Source organism: Oratosquilla oratoria, chromosome 8 (assembly GCF_046742065.1).
Source record: "Oratosquilla oratoria isolate Oo_2021 chromosome 8, ASM4674206v1, whole genome shotgun sequence".
Classification (NCBI taxonomy): Eukaryota; Metazoa; Arthropoda; class Malacostraca; order Stomatopoda; family Squillidae; genus Oratosquilla; species Oratosquilla oratoria.
In genome coordinates, this window is record NC_134784.1 from 71,785,336 (window position 1) to 71,800,854 (window position 15,519).

General features: G+C 46.6%; 1 protein-coding gene across 1 annotated transcript in view; it reads left to right on the forward strand.

Annotated features, from left to right (window-relative positions):
* LOC143027810 (uncharacterized) overlaps positions 1-15,519 on the forward strand; it is a 95,970-nt gene that overhangs the window by 27,091 nt on the left and 53,360 nt on the right. The window contains exon 2 of the mRNA XM_076189400.1: positions 4,566-4,654. Coding sequence (XP_076045515.1) covers positions 4,566-4,654 — 89 coding nt within the window. The remainder of the gene's footprint in view (positions 1-4,565; positions 4,655-15,519) is intronic.

Here is a 15,519-nt window from a genome sequence, read left to right on the forward strand (position 1 = left end):
GCTTGCGGGGAAACTTGCGGTCGGGCGGCGGCGTCGCCATTAGCTGATTGGCCTCTTCCGGTTCTCAGAAAGCATAAACAGACCAAGTATTGGTGTCGCACCTCGGCGGTGAGTTCCCGAGGCTCTATATCAGTCGTAGCGACTCCGTCTGTTGCGACGGTATGGCCGAGTAGTACCTCCGGCGTGACTGACTTGACTGACTAGCACACAGACCATCGGACGCGTGGACCGGTGAGGTCGACGTTGACGGTGCGAACAACCGGCGGATACGTTGAAAGGAACGCGTGCCCGATGTGTTGATTATCGTTTGAAGGACCTAAAGTGCTTGGAAGCGTTTGATAGATCTCGACATTGACAGTGATTATATGACAGGATGTGACGGGAGTAGGTTGCTCCAGTGCCCGTTTTGGACGAGTTGGATGGTCTTCGTGGTTGGTCATGAGAGATTGGTTGGCATGAAGGCTTTGGCGAGAGGTGGGCGAGAGGCACTATCGAGATGTGCCAAAACTGAATACACACACGTGGGGCGCTTGGCAGGAATGTGCCCATAACACAAATCGGAAGAATTTGTTCAATTTTCATTTGATTTGATAAATCGAGACCCAAAACGGATGAACCAGAACCCGGTTTTTTTTGTTTTCAAATGGAATGTTCCCAAAATGCAAGAGTAGGGCAGTGTGACATCTTCATGCGATTGTAGCACGTGATTGGGCTTGGCTGATTGAAGATGGTGTTAAGCGTGTTTTAGCGTGGTTTGTATAGTGAACGTTTAGTGATCGTAAGCGCACGCGCGCGCACACTCACACACACACACACACACACACACACACACACACACACACACACGTACACACACATACGTACACACACATACGTACACACACACATACGTACACACACACACACGTACACACACACACACACACACACACACACACACACACACACACACACACACACACACACACACACACACACATACACGTACATACACACACGTACATACACACACGTACGCACACACACACGTATACACACACACACACACACACACACGTACACACACACACACACACACACACACACACACACACACACACACACACACACACACACACACACACACACACACACACACACACACACACACACACACACACACACACACACACACATACACACGCAACTTGTGTACTGTTCTTTGACGAACGTAGTGACAGAAGAAGGACAATCTGACTTTGACATCTGGGGAGGAGGGAGATCTCGAGGGAACAGCGATGGGGAGGGAGACCTCTCTGCGGCCCCGGTGACTTGACGCCCTCCAGCCACCGCCTCTCCTCCAACACTCCCGAGGATGGAGGAGGACCGACAACACTCTTGGGCTAATGACGTCATCAAGGAGGCCTATGACGTCTTGAGGGCTTGGTCATGGGAGTTGAAGGATTTGGGCGATGAAGACTTCGACGACGAGGAGGAGGAGGAGGAGGAGGAGGAGGAGTCTGACCGAGGCGAGGTGGTACGCGAGGAACCTCATTTGTATCCGACGGTGCAGGAGATCGTCAGGAGTCAGCCCAGTCCTGACCCAAGTGTCCATGAGTGTCAGCGTTGGTGCCACGCCCAGGAACTGAACCCTTACTATGGGGAGACGGGATTAGTGTATTTCTCAGGTGACGGAAAGGAGTACAAGAAGCGGGGTCTCGGAGGGAGAGGTGGCGTGGAGGAGGAGGAAGGAGCTGCGTGGAGAAGTGGACACCGAAGTTCAAACCCTCCTGCTGGCGGCATCGAGGTCCTCGGTAGGAGAAAGTGGCGCCCTGATTTCCCGCCGTCCGGCTTGCGGCGCCAGGAGCGGTTCGCCAGTCGCCGGCGCCGGTCCTCTGAATCATCTTCCCCCGGGGGCTCCGCCTTCGGCAGGAGCTCACCTACTCTTACCACCTCCTTTTCTTCCACCTCGACCTCAACCTACTCCTCCAACTCCGCCTTGCGTTCGCCCTCGCCTCCCTCAGGATCCGTGTCGGACTTCACGTCGTCGCCGTCCCTGACGAGGTGCCCTTCGTCGAACCTCGACTTCAGTCCTTCGGGTACTCCGTCCTTCACGTCCTTGTCCTTGTCCTCGTCTTCGTCAGAGTGTTTCGAGACTTCGTGTCCAGCTGACCAAAACCGGGTCGCCTCCTGCGACCTAAACAACACCTACAACCCTAACAACCAAACCAGCTCTGCGAGTCGGACCCACCACGCCCACGGTCTTACAAGCATCCGGAAACCGGTGGGGAAGGCTGGCAGTCTTCAAAGGCCCGTCACCCCCGGCATTCCTGCATCTACCGACGCCCCCACCTACAGCCCGTGCACTCCTTGTTTGTCCAACAGGCTCAGGAGTTTCGTGTCGTGGGTGATGGATCTGGGTGTTCGTTGCGGGAAATCTGTGTCATCGCTGAGCTCGTGGGTCGTTGCGTCCAGCGCCGCGAATTGTTGCGGTTCTCACTGCGGACCGCGGTCCACCGCCGCTTGCGGCGGTTGCGCCCCGCTGCTGGTGCTCAGGTCCTGCAGGGCGAACGGGAGCGAGGGCAAGGACCCGCCAGACGGAGTAAGGGACGATGGGAATCATCGTCCACGAGGATTCGCTTCTTGGTGGAAGAGCAGTACCTTTGATCCCGTCGGAGAAAAGTTCTCCAATTGTCCTCGAGGAGCCTCGTCGTCCTCGAGGCCCTACGACTTCGCCTACGCGTACCCGGACATCTCTCCACCATCCCCTCCACCTCCGCCCTTTCGGTGCCAGCAAAGTGGATCGGTCTATTTCGCGGATCGGGATTACCTGTGGGCGTATCATGGCATGTACCACTCGTCGTTCAGGGGACAATCGTCCTTCGACGCGGCCTCCCTCAGGCTCCCTACCGTTCCCTCCTCCCCACCCCCGCAGGCGACTTATTACTACTACATACCGGCACAGTGCCAGAGCGGTTTCCCGGCGGCACCCAAGCATACCTCTTCCGCCTCCGCCTCTTCTTCCTCCTCCTCCTCCTCTGACGACACCAAAGAGACTCGGTTTCCGTCGCGTGCCGAAGATGGCCGTGGTGACGTCAAGTCGGCGGGACAGACTCTGCCGCAGACGTGGGGAGATCTGAGGTTCCTCTTGCCTGATCTGAGGCCCAGGCGGCGACTGGTCTACTTGAGGACTCTGTGTAGAGACCCGACGTTTAGGTATTTGAGGCTCTCGTGGCGTTGCGAAAGGAACAAATGGGGGTGTGGGTTTTTTTTTTTTCGTAACGTTGCTGTTGCCGGGCAAAGTTTGAAAATGTTAGTTTGAATAAGAGATCTCCCCTCCCCCTTTCCCCCCTCCCTCCTCTCGCCCCTCCCTCCTCTCGCATTCCTCCTTCCCCTCTTCCCCTCCTTTCCCCCCTTCCTTCCTTCCTGCCCCCTTCTTCCATTCCTCCTGTTTTTCTAATCGTTCTTGGTTTCATAAGTTATATCTTGATAAAAGGTAAACTCGATTTCAACTTTACAGTTGCAAAGAAAATTCTGAATACAAGCTATTCTGTGTGTGTGTGTGTGTGTGTGTGTGTGTGTGTGTGTGTGTATGTATACACGATAGAACGGTAACCTTCAGGTTGATATTAGAGGTTAGGTGACATTGAGGTCAGGTTATGACCTAGGTCGTGGCTACCCACGTATCTTCCAATCTGAGTATTTCTATTACTGTACTGTCTAGGGATGGGGTCAGGATACGAGTCTGAAAAATACAAAAGTACTTAAATTTACAATTCTGATCCAAACTATTTGAATTTTATTATGACGGCAACTTCACTCTAACAGAAGAGATAAGTACACAGCTGGTTATCATTGTTATTATCTGTATTGTTATTTTCCGTCGGGGACTTGAAGCCTTGGGGACACGATAGCACTTGAGAGCTCTAGCCAAGGAGGTCATATAAAAAAAAAAAAGGTGAAGCGAAATAGAGTACAGGGTCTTTGGCTTGGATAAGCTGGATTTGTGGTACAGAAAGGTCTCTAATCCTGTATATAGTAAATACGAGTAATTACAGTTGGGTAATGTGCGCATTTGCACGCGCGTGCACACACACACATACATACAGTCACTGTCACGCACACACAAGGACACACACGGTCACGCGCACACACACACGGTCACGCGCACACACACGGTCACGCGCACACACACACACGGTCACGCGTACACACACATGGTCACGCACGTGCGCACACACACACACACACACACACACACACACACACACACACACACACACACACATATATATATATATATATATATATATATACACACACACACAGACGGGCAAGCGCTCACACACACACACACACACACACACACACACACACACACACACACACACACACACACACACACACACACTTTTCACATGTATACAAACATATACTGATCACAAACATACCACATATGCACGTTTGTTATAGTTTTAGACGTAGGCGAGCATAACCATATCCTAGTTATGTAATTGTGCAATTTCTCTCTGTCTGACACTTTTTTCACGGCTCCTTTATGACCTTTTTTCCGCTTTTGTTTGCAGGTTAGCTGAGCGGAAGAAGGCGGAGGGCAATGAGCTGTATAAGGCCAAGGATTATCGCCAGGCTTATAAGCTCTACACACAGGCAATTGGTAAGTACCTTGTTTATTTTTTGATTGATTTGATTTGTTTGTTTATTTTTCGACACCCCCAATAAAGGTACTCCCGACTCGTCATATGTATATTTTTACTAACCGTTTGTGATATGTATAATGATTCTGTACACATGTAAAAAATGTAAATTAATATTCGTGAGGAGCGAATTATATCGGGGAAAAAATCGTTAAATATTCGTAAACTGAAACTTGTATAAACAAAACCGAACGAACCCGTGTGGTGCCAAGACCGCGGAGATGAACTTTTGGTCATTTCTCGGAGATGAATAAAGACTCGACCCTGTAGGCTGGCGTTCGGTACCCGGCATGAGCCCAAAAGTCCTTTTGGTTTAGTTTTACTGCTTTGTTTGGAGGAGGAATCTGGGGGAATTGTTGAGGATTGAATTAGTGGAAAGGATTGATATCCTGGGGACAACTTATGTTGGTCAAGTGATTATGGTGGTCGCCTTGCCTCGAGAGGATTTGAGGTTCGAATCCTGAAAATGAGAACCTGTGCCGTGACTATACATGTTTCTGATGAAGAATTTGTCTACGATTCAAGATTTACGGTATTCCGAGTTTTGTGTGTGTGAGAGATTATTCCGAATTTTATATTTTTCGATTGAGGGAATTGTCCGAGTTTTTTTCTTCCTCCGTGTTTTAAGATAGATTTGGTTGGTGAAAGGAAATAAGTAACAGTATGAAAGTAGTTAGAATTAAACGAAAATTTTCTGACGCGAAGGTAAAAATTTCGGAAAGGAATTGATGCTGGATGTACGAATCATTTGACTCAAAATACCATTTTTGATTTATTACTACGATATCTGCAGCATCGCATGTTCGTTTAAAAGGAAGAAGAATTGTATTTAATATTTTTTTTAGTCGTTGATAGTAAAGAAAAAATATTGGATAGTTTTCCTCGTTTCTTGACCTTGTCTTGCTTCCTAATTGGGCAATAAACTGCGTTAATTGTGGATAAAAATCCAGAGTAAAAGAGTCCGGGTTGATTGTAATTAGGAACATGGAATAATGTGTGTGTGTGTGTGTGTGTGTGTGTGTGTGTGATTATTTCCTCGACTTGAATTATACAACACATTTTTTCCAAATTCACATTTTGGTGGGATGTAGTGACATTGATTTGTCGTGAAGTTTGATGTACCCTCTCTCTCTCTCTCTCTCTCTCTCTCTCTCTCTCTCTCTCTCTCTCTCTCTCTCTCTCTCTCTCTCTCTCTCTCTCTCTCTCTCTCTCTCTCTCTCTCTCTCTCTCTCTCTCTCTCTCTCTCTCTCTCTCTCTCTCTCTCTCTCTCTCTCTATCTATCTGTCTCTCCCTCCTCCCCATTCTCTCACACTCTCTCCCATTCACTCTCACTATCTCCCTCTCTCCCTCTCCCTCTCGCTATCTCTATAAATCTATCTATCTATCTCTCGCTTAGGCTGAGTCGTATTGGAACTTGTATTTAATTGACTTTGTCTTGAAATTGGGCGTTTTCACAATCTGGCTGTCGCTACGCTTGTCGCGCCTCCCACGAACACCCCCCTCCCCCTTCCCCCTTCCCCCCTCCCCCTCCCCCCCTCCCCCCACCTGCTCGGTCGTAAATACTTCACGTCTGCGTGGGACGTTGGTGCCCGCGCAACCAGGCAGTTGGAACTAGTTTGGTGCCAGGGTGCCAACTGTCAGGAAATGTTGTCTAGTCTGTATGTAAAGTAGTTAGTGTCTGGCGTAGAGGTACGGCTTGTTTGCGCGATAGGGTGTCGATGGAAGGTTTTTATTTGTTTGTTTTTGTTTGCATGGTATCCTCGGGTATATTCGTAGAAAGGGAGTTCTCCCTCGACTGAATTAAATCGTCTGGCGACATATGACGACCAAAGGGAGCGAAAGGTTAGTCTCCTCATTACGGGGTCCTGCCTCAACCCGAGTTGAATCGTCTGGTGTCAAATTGAAGTCCATAAGGGCGGTATTGAAGGGAAATAATGAAGTGAAACGACCATAAGACTCGTTTCGCACGTATCGACTTTTCGCCGTGCAACGTCCACGACGCGACGCCGTACTCTCAAATAACTATGATCATGGTCGTGACGTGTGGAAGTCCATTGATACTCTCTTGGTTATTTGAGAGCACGACGTCGTGTCGTGGACGGCGCACGGCAAAAATTCGATACGTGTGAAACGAGCATGCCTTTAACCGAATAAAAATGAGTGGGCTTTAGCCGTAACAGTAGTTTGGGATTGGATAGGAATGTTTATGTTGTATGTAATGTACGGAAATCTTGTTTCGACTGAATATACGGTATTTATGTGCCATAATCGGAATGTGGGTCACGTTGATAAATATATTGCTTTACAGGATTATTTTCGTGAATATCTTTCGACCCCAACTCTCTCTCTCTCTCTCTCTCTCTCTCTCTCTCTCTCTCTCTCTCTCTCTCTCTCTCTCTCTCTCTCTCTCTCTCCCCCCTCTCTCCCTCTCCCCCCTCTCTCCCTCTCCCCCCTCTCTCCCTCTCCCCCCTCTCTCCCTCTCCCCCCTCTCTCTCTCTACCCCCTCTCTCTCTCTCCCCATCTCTCTCTCCCCCCTCTCTCTCTCCCTCGCTCTCTGTCTCTCCCACCATCTCTACCTGTGTGTGTGTGTGTGTGTGCGCGCGCGCACATGTGTGTGTTTGTCTCTTATGGTTTGCTGCCTCTGTTCCCTGCCTCTGTTCCCTCCAAGAATTGAATGGAAATGGCCGTTAATTTCCACGGGTACAGATTTAATTAGGATCAAACTCGTTTTATGATTCTTGTGTCGATTTATGGCTGATGGGGACCAGTTGCCCATTCACTTAAACGGGGATTTGGTACCCATCACTCTTGAGGACTACAGCTGGTCTCTGCCACACCCTGGTTAGGTCGCGTCTGTTATTCTTGAAGAGTTCTCCGAAGTCTCGAAGGTACTCGGGAGTGGGTGTGGCCACTTTGCTTATCGGGGAGTCAGTCTGTGCGCCTCTTTAAGGTCCAAGTCTTCCAGGTGCTCTGAACAAGTTTCCAGGCAAGGTCCCCCCCCTCTCTCTCTCTCTCTCTCTCTCCTCTCTCTCTCTCTCTCTCTCTCTCTCTCTCTCTCTCTCTCTCTCTCTCTCTCTCTCTCTCTCTCTCTCTCTTTCTCTTATTCTCTTATTCTCTTATTCTCTCTCGTGTAGTTTAGAATTTTTTTGTACTTGTGACAGGTTTCGTTTATTTTTTGCTTCTATGTTCCTCTGGTAGGGATGGCGAGTTTTTGTCTTTTTTTTATTGTTTAGGGCAAGGGTCAAAAGACACTTTCTCTCTCTCTATCTATCTCGTGGAGTTTATAATTTTTTTCTACTTGTGACAGTTTATTCATTCGTTTATTTTTTTGCTTCGATGTTTCTCTGGTAGAGATGGCATTTTTTTTTTTATGTTTTAGGGCAAGGGTCACCAGACACTCTCTCTCTCTCTTTCTCTTTCCCTTCCCCCCCCCCTGATAAATGAGAGTAAGATGGGCCCGGGGCTGTATAACCAATCCAATATAGTAAATACACAAAAAAAAGACTAACATATTTACCAATGCAGAAAATACAAAATACCCAAAAAAATACACAAAATACAAAATACAAAAAAAAAAAAAAAAAAATACACAAAATTAGACAACCTGTGTTTCTAAGTCTAAATAAAAATATTCTTCTAAAAAACGCTGTGGAAGTCGGGGACAGGTGGCATTACGGTGACACTTGGTCCTAAAAATATTCTTGAAAAAGCGCTTGGGTAATTCGGGGTCAGGTGGTATTCTTCTTCGCGTTCTTCTTCGCGTCCCTCTTCTTCTTCGCGTTCTTCTTCACGTTCTTCTTCGCGTTCTTCTTCTTCCTCGCGTTCTTCTTCGCGTTTTTCTTCACGTTCTTCGCATTCTTCTTCGCGTTCTTCTTCCTCGCGTTCTTCCTCGCGTTCTTCTTCCTCGCGTTCTACTTCGTGTTTTTCTTCGCGTTCTTCTTCGTGCTGGGGATCCCGTGTTGGGGCTCCGCCCCGAGACCGAGGCCGAAGGGGAAAACGAGGGATTAGAGCGCGGAAAGCCCGCGGCTTGTATTTACTTAAAAAAATGAATAGTGCTGCGGCGGGCCGGATTTTGGTGACCCTCTGGTGTAGTGTGAGTGTGATTCATGTGTCATATGGCCCCCGCGGTGGCACCGTATTCAGTGGCACCGTATTCAGTGGCGCCACTTGGGACACGGTGCCAGCACACAAGTAACCTTTGACTACTAAGGGTTGCCAGGTAGCTTAATTGGGTACTCGACAACCCTTCAGAGGGGACCTACCATCAGCCTCTTGAGGGAGCATCTTACCCCAGACGCTGTCTAAGGTCAAGGCTCTCTTGATCTAAAAAAAAAAAAAAAAAAGGTGGGGGGGGGTGTTGTCCTGAGTGTCACTCGACTAGGAAGCCAAAGGAGGACGTGGCACTTGGACATACTGGAGGAGGCACTGTGTCAAGAAAGTTGGGAGGGAGGGTCCTAGCACTCCTTAGTCCCTCCAGGACATCGGGCGTTGATCTTATGTAAGCGTTAGATAAGTCGTTGGAAGTCCATATAAAGAGGTTCTTTGTTGTGTACTTTAAAGTTTGTGAAAGGCGCCGTGATAGTGTTAAAGAGAAGTTTAGTTTCCTTTGGTCAGAAGGTTTTGAAACTAATCTAGACTGTTTTCAGTGTTCGACGAAAAGTATTTTAATACTTAGGATAATCTAGAAAGTTTTTGGGTACTTGTGGATACATAGTGTCTACTTTATTTACTTGTTTATTTAGTTATTATTATTATTATTATTATTTTTAGTTGTGCACTGTAATTAATACTCAAAATTTAGCTGGTAATGTAGGACATAATACTTGTCTGGAGACCCACATCCCCACATGATCCGGCAGCGGTCCCCAGGCCCACCCATAGTTTCCTCTGGGAATAAACTTGAGACTTCTCAGTGTGGAGAGAATGGATGAAGAGAGAATTGCAAAGAAAAGATGGAACTGAAGACCGGATCTAGAGGTAGACCGAAGAAAAGATGGAAAAGATGGAGTAATGAAATTGGGCAAATTTAGGTTTAAGAAGAAAATGGGCAAGAACGGGTTTACCAACAAAATGGTTAACGAATGGAATAGACTTAGTAACCATGTAGTGAGCGCTGAAACAACGGGTTGTTTTAAGATAAGATGAGATAACTTTATGGATAGGGATGACAAATGGTAAGGGACATGGAACTGCCTAGTGTAGACCTTATGGTCTTTTACAGTCTCGTCTATTCTCATAATCTTAAGGACCAATGATGGGCACCTGCTAATGGACCTGCAACCCCGATAGGCTGGCACTCTGTCTCCATAATTAGCCCAGAATATCTTAACTTTAGTGACTACTCTCCCCTACGCAAACGCTATTTTTCATCCACACGAGAAAGTATGAGAGTAGATGTCATATCTCGTTCTCTTGGCACGCGGTGACGTACACACACACAAATACAACTTATGATTCTAACGTTTCTTCTCGGAGAGGTATATGGGAGGACAATGGGTCTCTTGTTGAAACTCGAGTCAAGTTTTGTAAATGGGCTGATGGGGTGAACGAAGCGAGTCAGGATGTCGATCAAGCGAAAATGTGCGTCAATAACCAAAAGTTGAAGAAAAATGCATAGAAAACGCTCCTGGTCCGTAACAAAGCTCTTGTAGATCTCTTGTGGTTGAATATATTGGCAGATTTTCACAATTAAAAGGGTGATTTCCCCCCCATATTTGGGGGGGGTGATGGAGGTGGAGGGTTGGGGGTGAAAGGTTTCGGGGTGGGGGTGGGGAGGCTAGGATGAGGAACATGTATACATCTCCGACTCGGAACTACATTCCATTAGATCCTAGTGTTTATATAATCTTCATGACGTCATACGGTTTTAAGTGTTGGGTTAAACTGAAATTGTAACTGCATTTTGTTTTCCCTCATGCTTGTGATGTTTTCTCCTAAGGGGGGAGGGGGTCACTTCAGGACTAAATGAAATATAAAAATCTTATGCATCCCCCAACGACTACGAGTTTTCGTTACTCGGCTCCCCTGAGAAATTCCTTTGTGATTCCACGGGCCTGGAAAACCTTGTGGTCAAGTTCCAGGGAGAACCTGGAAGAGCAGGGATAGGAGAAGGAGAAACAGGAGGAGGAGGAGGAAAAGGAGAAGCAATAGGAGGAAGAGAATGAGGAAGAGGAGGAAGAGAATAAGAAGCAGGAGGAAGAGAATAAGGAGGGGAGGAGAATGAGAAGCAGGAGGAAGAGAATGAGGAGGAGGAGGAGGAGCAGCAAGAGAATGAGAAGCAGGAGGAAGAGAATAAGGAGGAGGAGGAGAATGAGAAGCAGCAGGAGGAAGAGAATGCGAAGCAGGAGGAAGAGAACGAGGAGGAGGAGGAGCAGCAAGAGAATGAGAAGCAGGAGGAAGAGAATGAGAAGCAGGAGGAAGAGAACGAGAAGCAGGAGGAAGAGAACGAGAAGCAGGAGGAAGAGAACGAGAACCAGGAGGAAGAGAACGAGAAGCAGGAGGAAGAGAACGAGAAGCAGGAGGAAGAGAACGAGAAGCAGGAGGAAGAGAACGAGAAGCAGGAGGAAGAGAACGAGAAGCAGGAGGAAGAGAACGAGAAGCAGGAGGAAGAGAACGAGAAGCAGGGGGAAGAGAACGAGAAGCAGGAGGAAGAGAACGAGAAGCAGGAGGAAGAGAACGAGAAGCAGGAGGAAGAGAACGAGAAGCAGGGGGAAGAGAACGAGAAGCAGGAGGAAGAGAACGAGAAGCAGGAGGAAGAGAACGAGAAGCAGGAGGAAGAGAACGAGAAGCAGGAGGAAGAGAACGAGAAGCAGGAGGAAGAGAACGAGAAGCAGGGGGAAGAGAACGAGAAGCAGGGGGAAGAGAATATGGAGGAGGAGGAAGAGAATAAGAAGTAGTAGGAAAAAGAGGATTAGAAGCAGGAGGAAGAGAACGAGGAGGAGAATGAGAAGCAGTAGGAAGAAGAGAATGAGAAGAAGGAGGAAGAGAACGAGAACGGGGAGGAAGAGGAAGAGAACGAGGAGGAGGAGGAGGAGGAGAATTAGAAGCGGTAGGAAGAAGAGAATGAGAAGCAGGAGGAAGAGAATAAGGAGGAGGAGGAGGAGGAGGAGGAACTTGAGACCTGTGGAAGAAGGGGACCTCGCCTTCTTTAACGTTGAGATCTCTGTTGCGAAGTGGGGTATTGGTCGTCAAGGCGCTTCGGCGGCATCGTCAAGAGCAACCAGTTTTGATAGTACGGGTGATGATGATCGGGGCGGGATGCCTGGGCACAGAGATGCTCGTCTTACAGTTCTCTCGATTCCCATTTCCTTATTGACCTTCTTCTCCCAAGAGGATATTCTTCTTCAGGTCTTAACCCGACGAAGACCCTTTTGGGGAATTGTCTATGTCATTGACGAGATGGACTTCGGGGAGGCTGGACTTCCTCTGGTCGTCTTTGAATCCAGAAAGGGGAATAAGGTAGCCAGACGGCAGACAGGGTCCGGGAAGGGTTTGGTCCTTTTTGATCCCGAAAGGGTAACACTTGAGGTGAATAGAGTAGCCTGGCAGAGGATCACTTGGTTCCAAAAGCAACAAACAAGAAGACGTGGACGACCAAGATGCTGTATGTTGATTGGTCCGTGGCTGTTGGTGGTAGAGATGGAAGTGGCGGTAGAGGTGGTGTTGGCGGTACAGGTTGTGGTACAGGTGGAGGTGGTGGTGGTGGTGGTTGTGGAGAAGGTGGAGGTGGTGGTGGTTGGGAGCCCTGGCCCTCTAGTCTAGAGTCTTGTGGAAGAGGCCGTTCATGTTACTCCGGATGGTGATGGGGGTGCTTACACAACGGACCGTCGGGCGGGGCTGCCACTGAGTAACTGTTTAGTAATAAAAATCTCTATCTCATGTTTACGTGTATATGTATGTATGTATGTATGTATGTATGTATGTGTATATATATATATATATATATATATATATATATAATGTGTGTGTATGTTTATTTACCTAGTTGTGTTTTACGGGAAGAGAGCTATGCTCGTAGTACCCGTTTTCCGTTTTGTATCTTTCAGCATCCAGTTTGATCTTAAATTCTTGTATAGTTTTTGCACTCGCTGTTTCCTCATTCAGTTTGTTCCAGATATCTATCGCTCTGCGTGGGAAGCTATTCTTTTTCAGATCTCTTCTGTAACTACCCTTTTTAAGTTTCTTTTCGTGTCCTCTTGTTTTCCTCATATCCCACTTTAATAAGTCATCTCTATCAAGGGGTTCCATCCCATTCATAATTCTGTAGATGGTGTGTGTGTGTGTGTGTATTGACCTTGGGTCTTTTTGGATCACGTGCTGGACTCGTGATCGACAGCTATTTCCCTCACGGAAGAGAGCTCAGAGCTCGTATGACCGATCTATGGGTAATGCTGTAACCTTACACACACACACACACACACACCCAACTCCCCGTCCACGAAAGTTGGAGTAACAACTGGAATTGCAGCGATACTGAATTTACTTCAGACCTGGGCAGGATTCGAACCTGAACCGCCGTAGTGACAGTCAGGGACTCTACCAACCGCGCCACCGAGTGAGTGTGTGTGTGTGTGTGTGTGTGTGTGTGTGTGTGTGTGTGTGTGTGTGTGTGCATTAAAAACACTGGGAACGCGTGTTTTATAAATGCAAGGTAACCACTTAAGAAAATAAACAAACGGAGCAGAGCGCTTTCGTATATTACATCTCCAGTGTAAATTACACTGGATGTAATATACGAAAGCGCTCTGCTTATTTTCTAAAGTGGTTACCTTGCACACACACACACACACACACACACACACACACACACACACACACACACACACACACATATATATATATATATATATATATATATATATATATATATATATATATATATATATATAATAGCCATCTGGAGTCCAGTGATGAACAGTGGCCTCGTTCATAACATTCAGTGACTCACATGACTACAGCAGCCTCTGCCACGTCACTCCTGCAAACTTCTCTATCTTGTCTCTCCATCCTCTGTCAGATGTCCATCTTGCACGCTTCCCATCTTGCGGCGTCCACTCGGTAACACACTTGCTCCATCGCTCATCATTCTTTCGTGCTAACTTGCCTGCCCAATTCCACTTCCTCTCTTTACCGCCTCCACAATATCTTCCAATCCAATCTGCTCTCTTACCCAACTTGCAGATCTGGTCATTCTCCTCTGTTCTGTCCTTAGCTTTGTCTCCACTGCCTTCGTCAGTTTCCAAGTCTCACACCCGTAGATTATTGCTGGCAGTATGCATTGATTGTGAACGTTCCGTTTCAAACATAAAAGTAGAGAAGAAATCATGATCTTGTTATACTTGGCAGACACTATCCAACCAATTGTAAAACGCCTTTTTTTTATTGCTGTCTTTAGTCACTTTCACCATCTGGCCTAAAAATTATACTCTTCAATTTCATCGAGATTTTGGTTTTACTATTAATTTTTAAACCTACATTGAGACTTTCCTTGTTCAAATCTCTTAGCATCACGTAGCATATCTTGCAAGTCTTCTGCTCTTTCTGAAATAATAATAATAATAATAATAATAATTAGTAATTAATAATAATTATATATTTAATTCATGAGCGTCATGGTCATGTTTCATAATAATCATTGTGGTTATTTGTATATTCTTAAAACAAAAAGTTCACAAGTTTGAGTTCACGTGTTACCTAAATCGAAAAGTGGATGCTGGCCAGTTTGTGTAGTGAAACACACTCGCTCTGATCGACTGTCTTTGAAATGTAACATTGACACAACGGAAGAACGTGGCTGGAGGGCAATTTACGGAAGATAGTTTTGTCTCAAGGTCAAATGGCATAAAGATGAAACTTTATGGTTCATTCCTGATAAAAGGGATCGTCCAGTTAAATGGGTGAATGACTTTCCTGCTCCCCAGGATGGGTTTCGCAAAAAGTAGTTGGTCGATGTTGACGACATACCTTCTCTCTCTCTCGGCCAGTTCGCGATACCTCAAGATAGACTCCGCCATACTTTAACTTTACCCCCGCGTTACGAAATAGGCAGGTTTTCACAACTAGAAGGGGGATTCCCCCTACTTGGGGAGGAAATGAAGGTGGGGGGGTTGGGGAAAAGGTTTCGGGGGGGTGGGCTAGGATGAGGACCATATATATCTCGGGACTACATTCCAACAGGTTCTAGTGTTTATATAATCTTCGTGACGTCATACGGTTTTAAGTGTTGGGTTAAACTGAAAATATATACTGAACACTTGTGTATTACTTGAATATGCACATCATAATGTGTTTATAGGAGTTATATATATGTATATATATATATATATATATAATATACTGTATGTATATAATGTTTGTATGCAAAATTCACTTTAACATGTGATTCACACATGTACAGATGACCACATGAAAAATGAAAGGCTGAAGAATCGAGCGTTTTCGTCTATATTGACCATTTTAAGGTAAAGAGCATACATGCGAAGACAAGTATATAAACGCACAGAAAGAGAGACGAGGGAAGGGAATGTCTTGATCTGACAAGCGAAGCTTAGGCGGTTACGGAATGTCCTAGTGTGACAATTTTCATTATGTAAGTGGAGTAGGAAACACCGTTAGCCTAAGAGAGAATTTACACGTAAGGTCTAACGGTTTGACAGACGCGGTTCGACAGACACGTGTTTAAAGTGATGTGTGAACGGGGTATTTGGTTGTCGAACACGTTGGTTAAACCCCAAATACCCCGTTCACACGTGTCTGTCGAACCGCGTTCGACGAATTGTTAGACCGTATGAACACCCTCTTAGTCTTTGAGTGCTTTTTCCTTTGA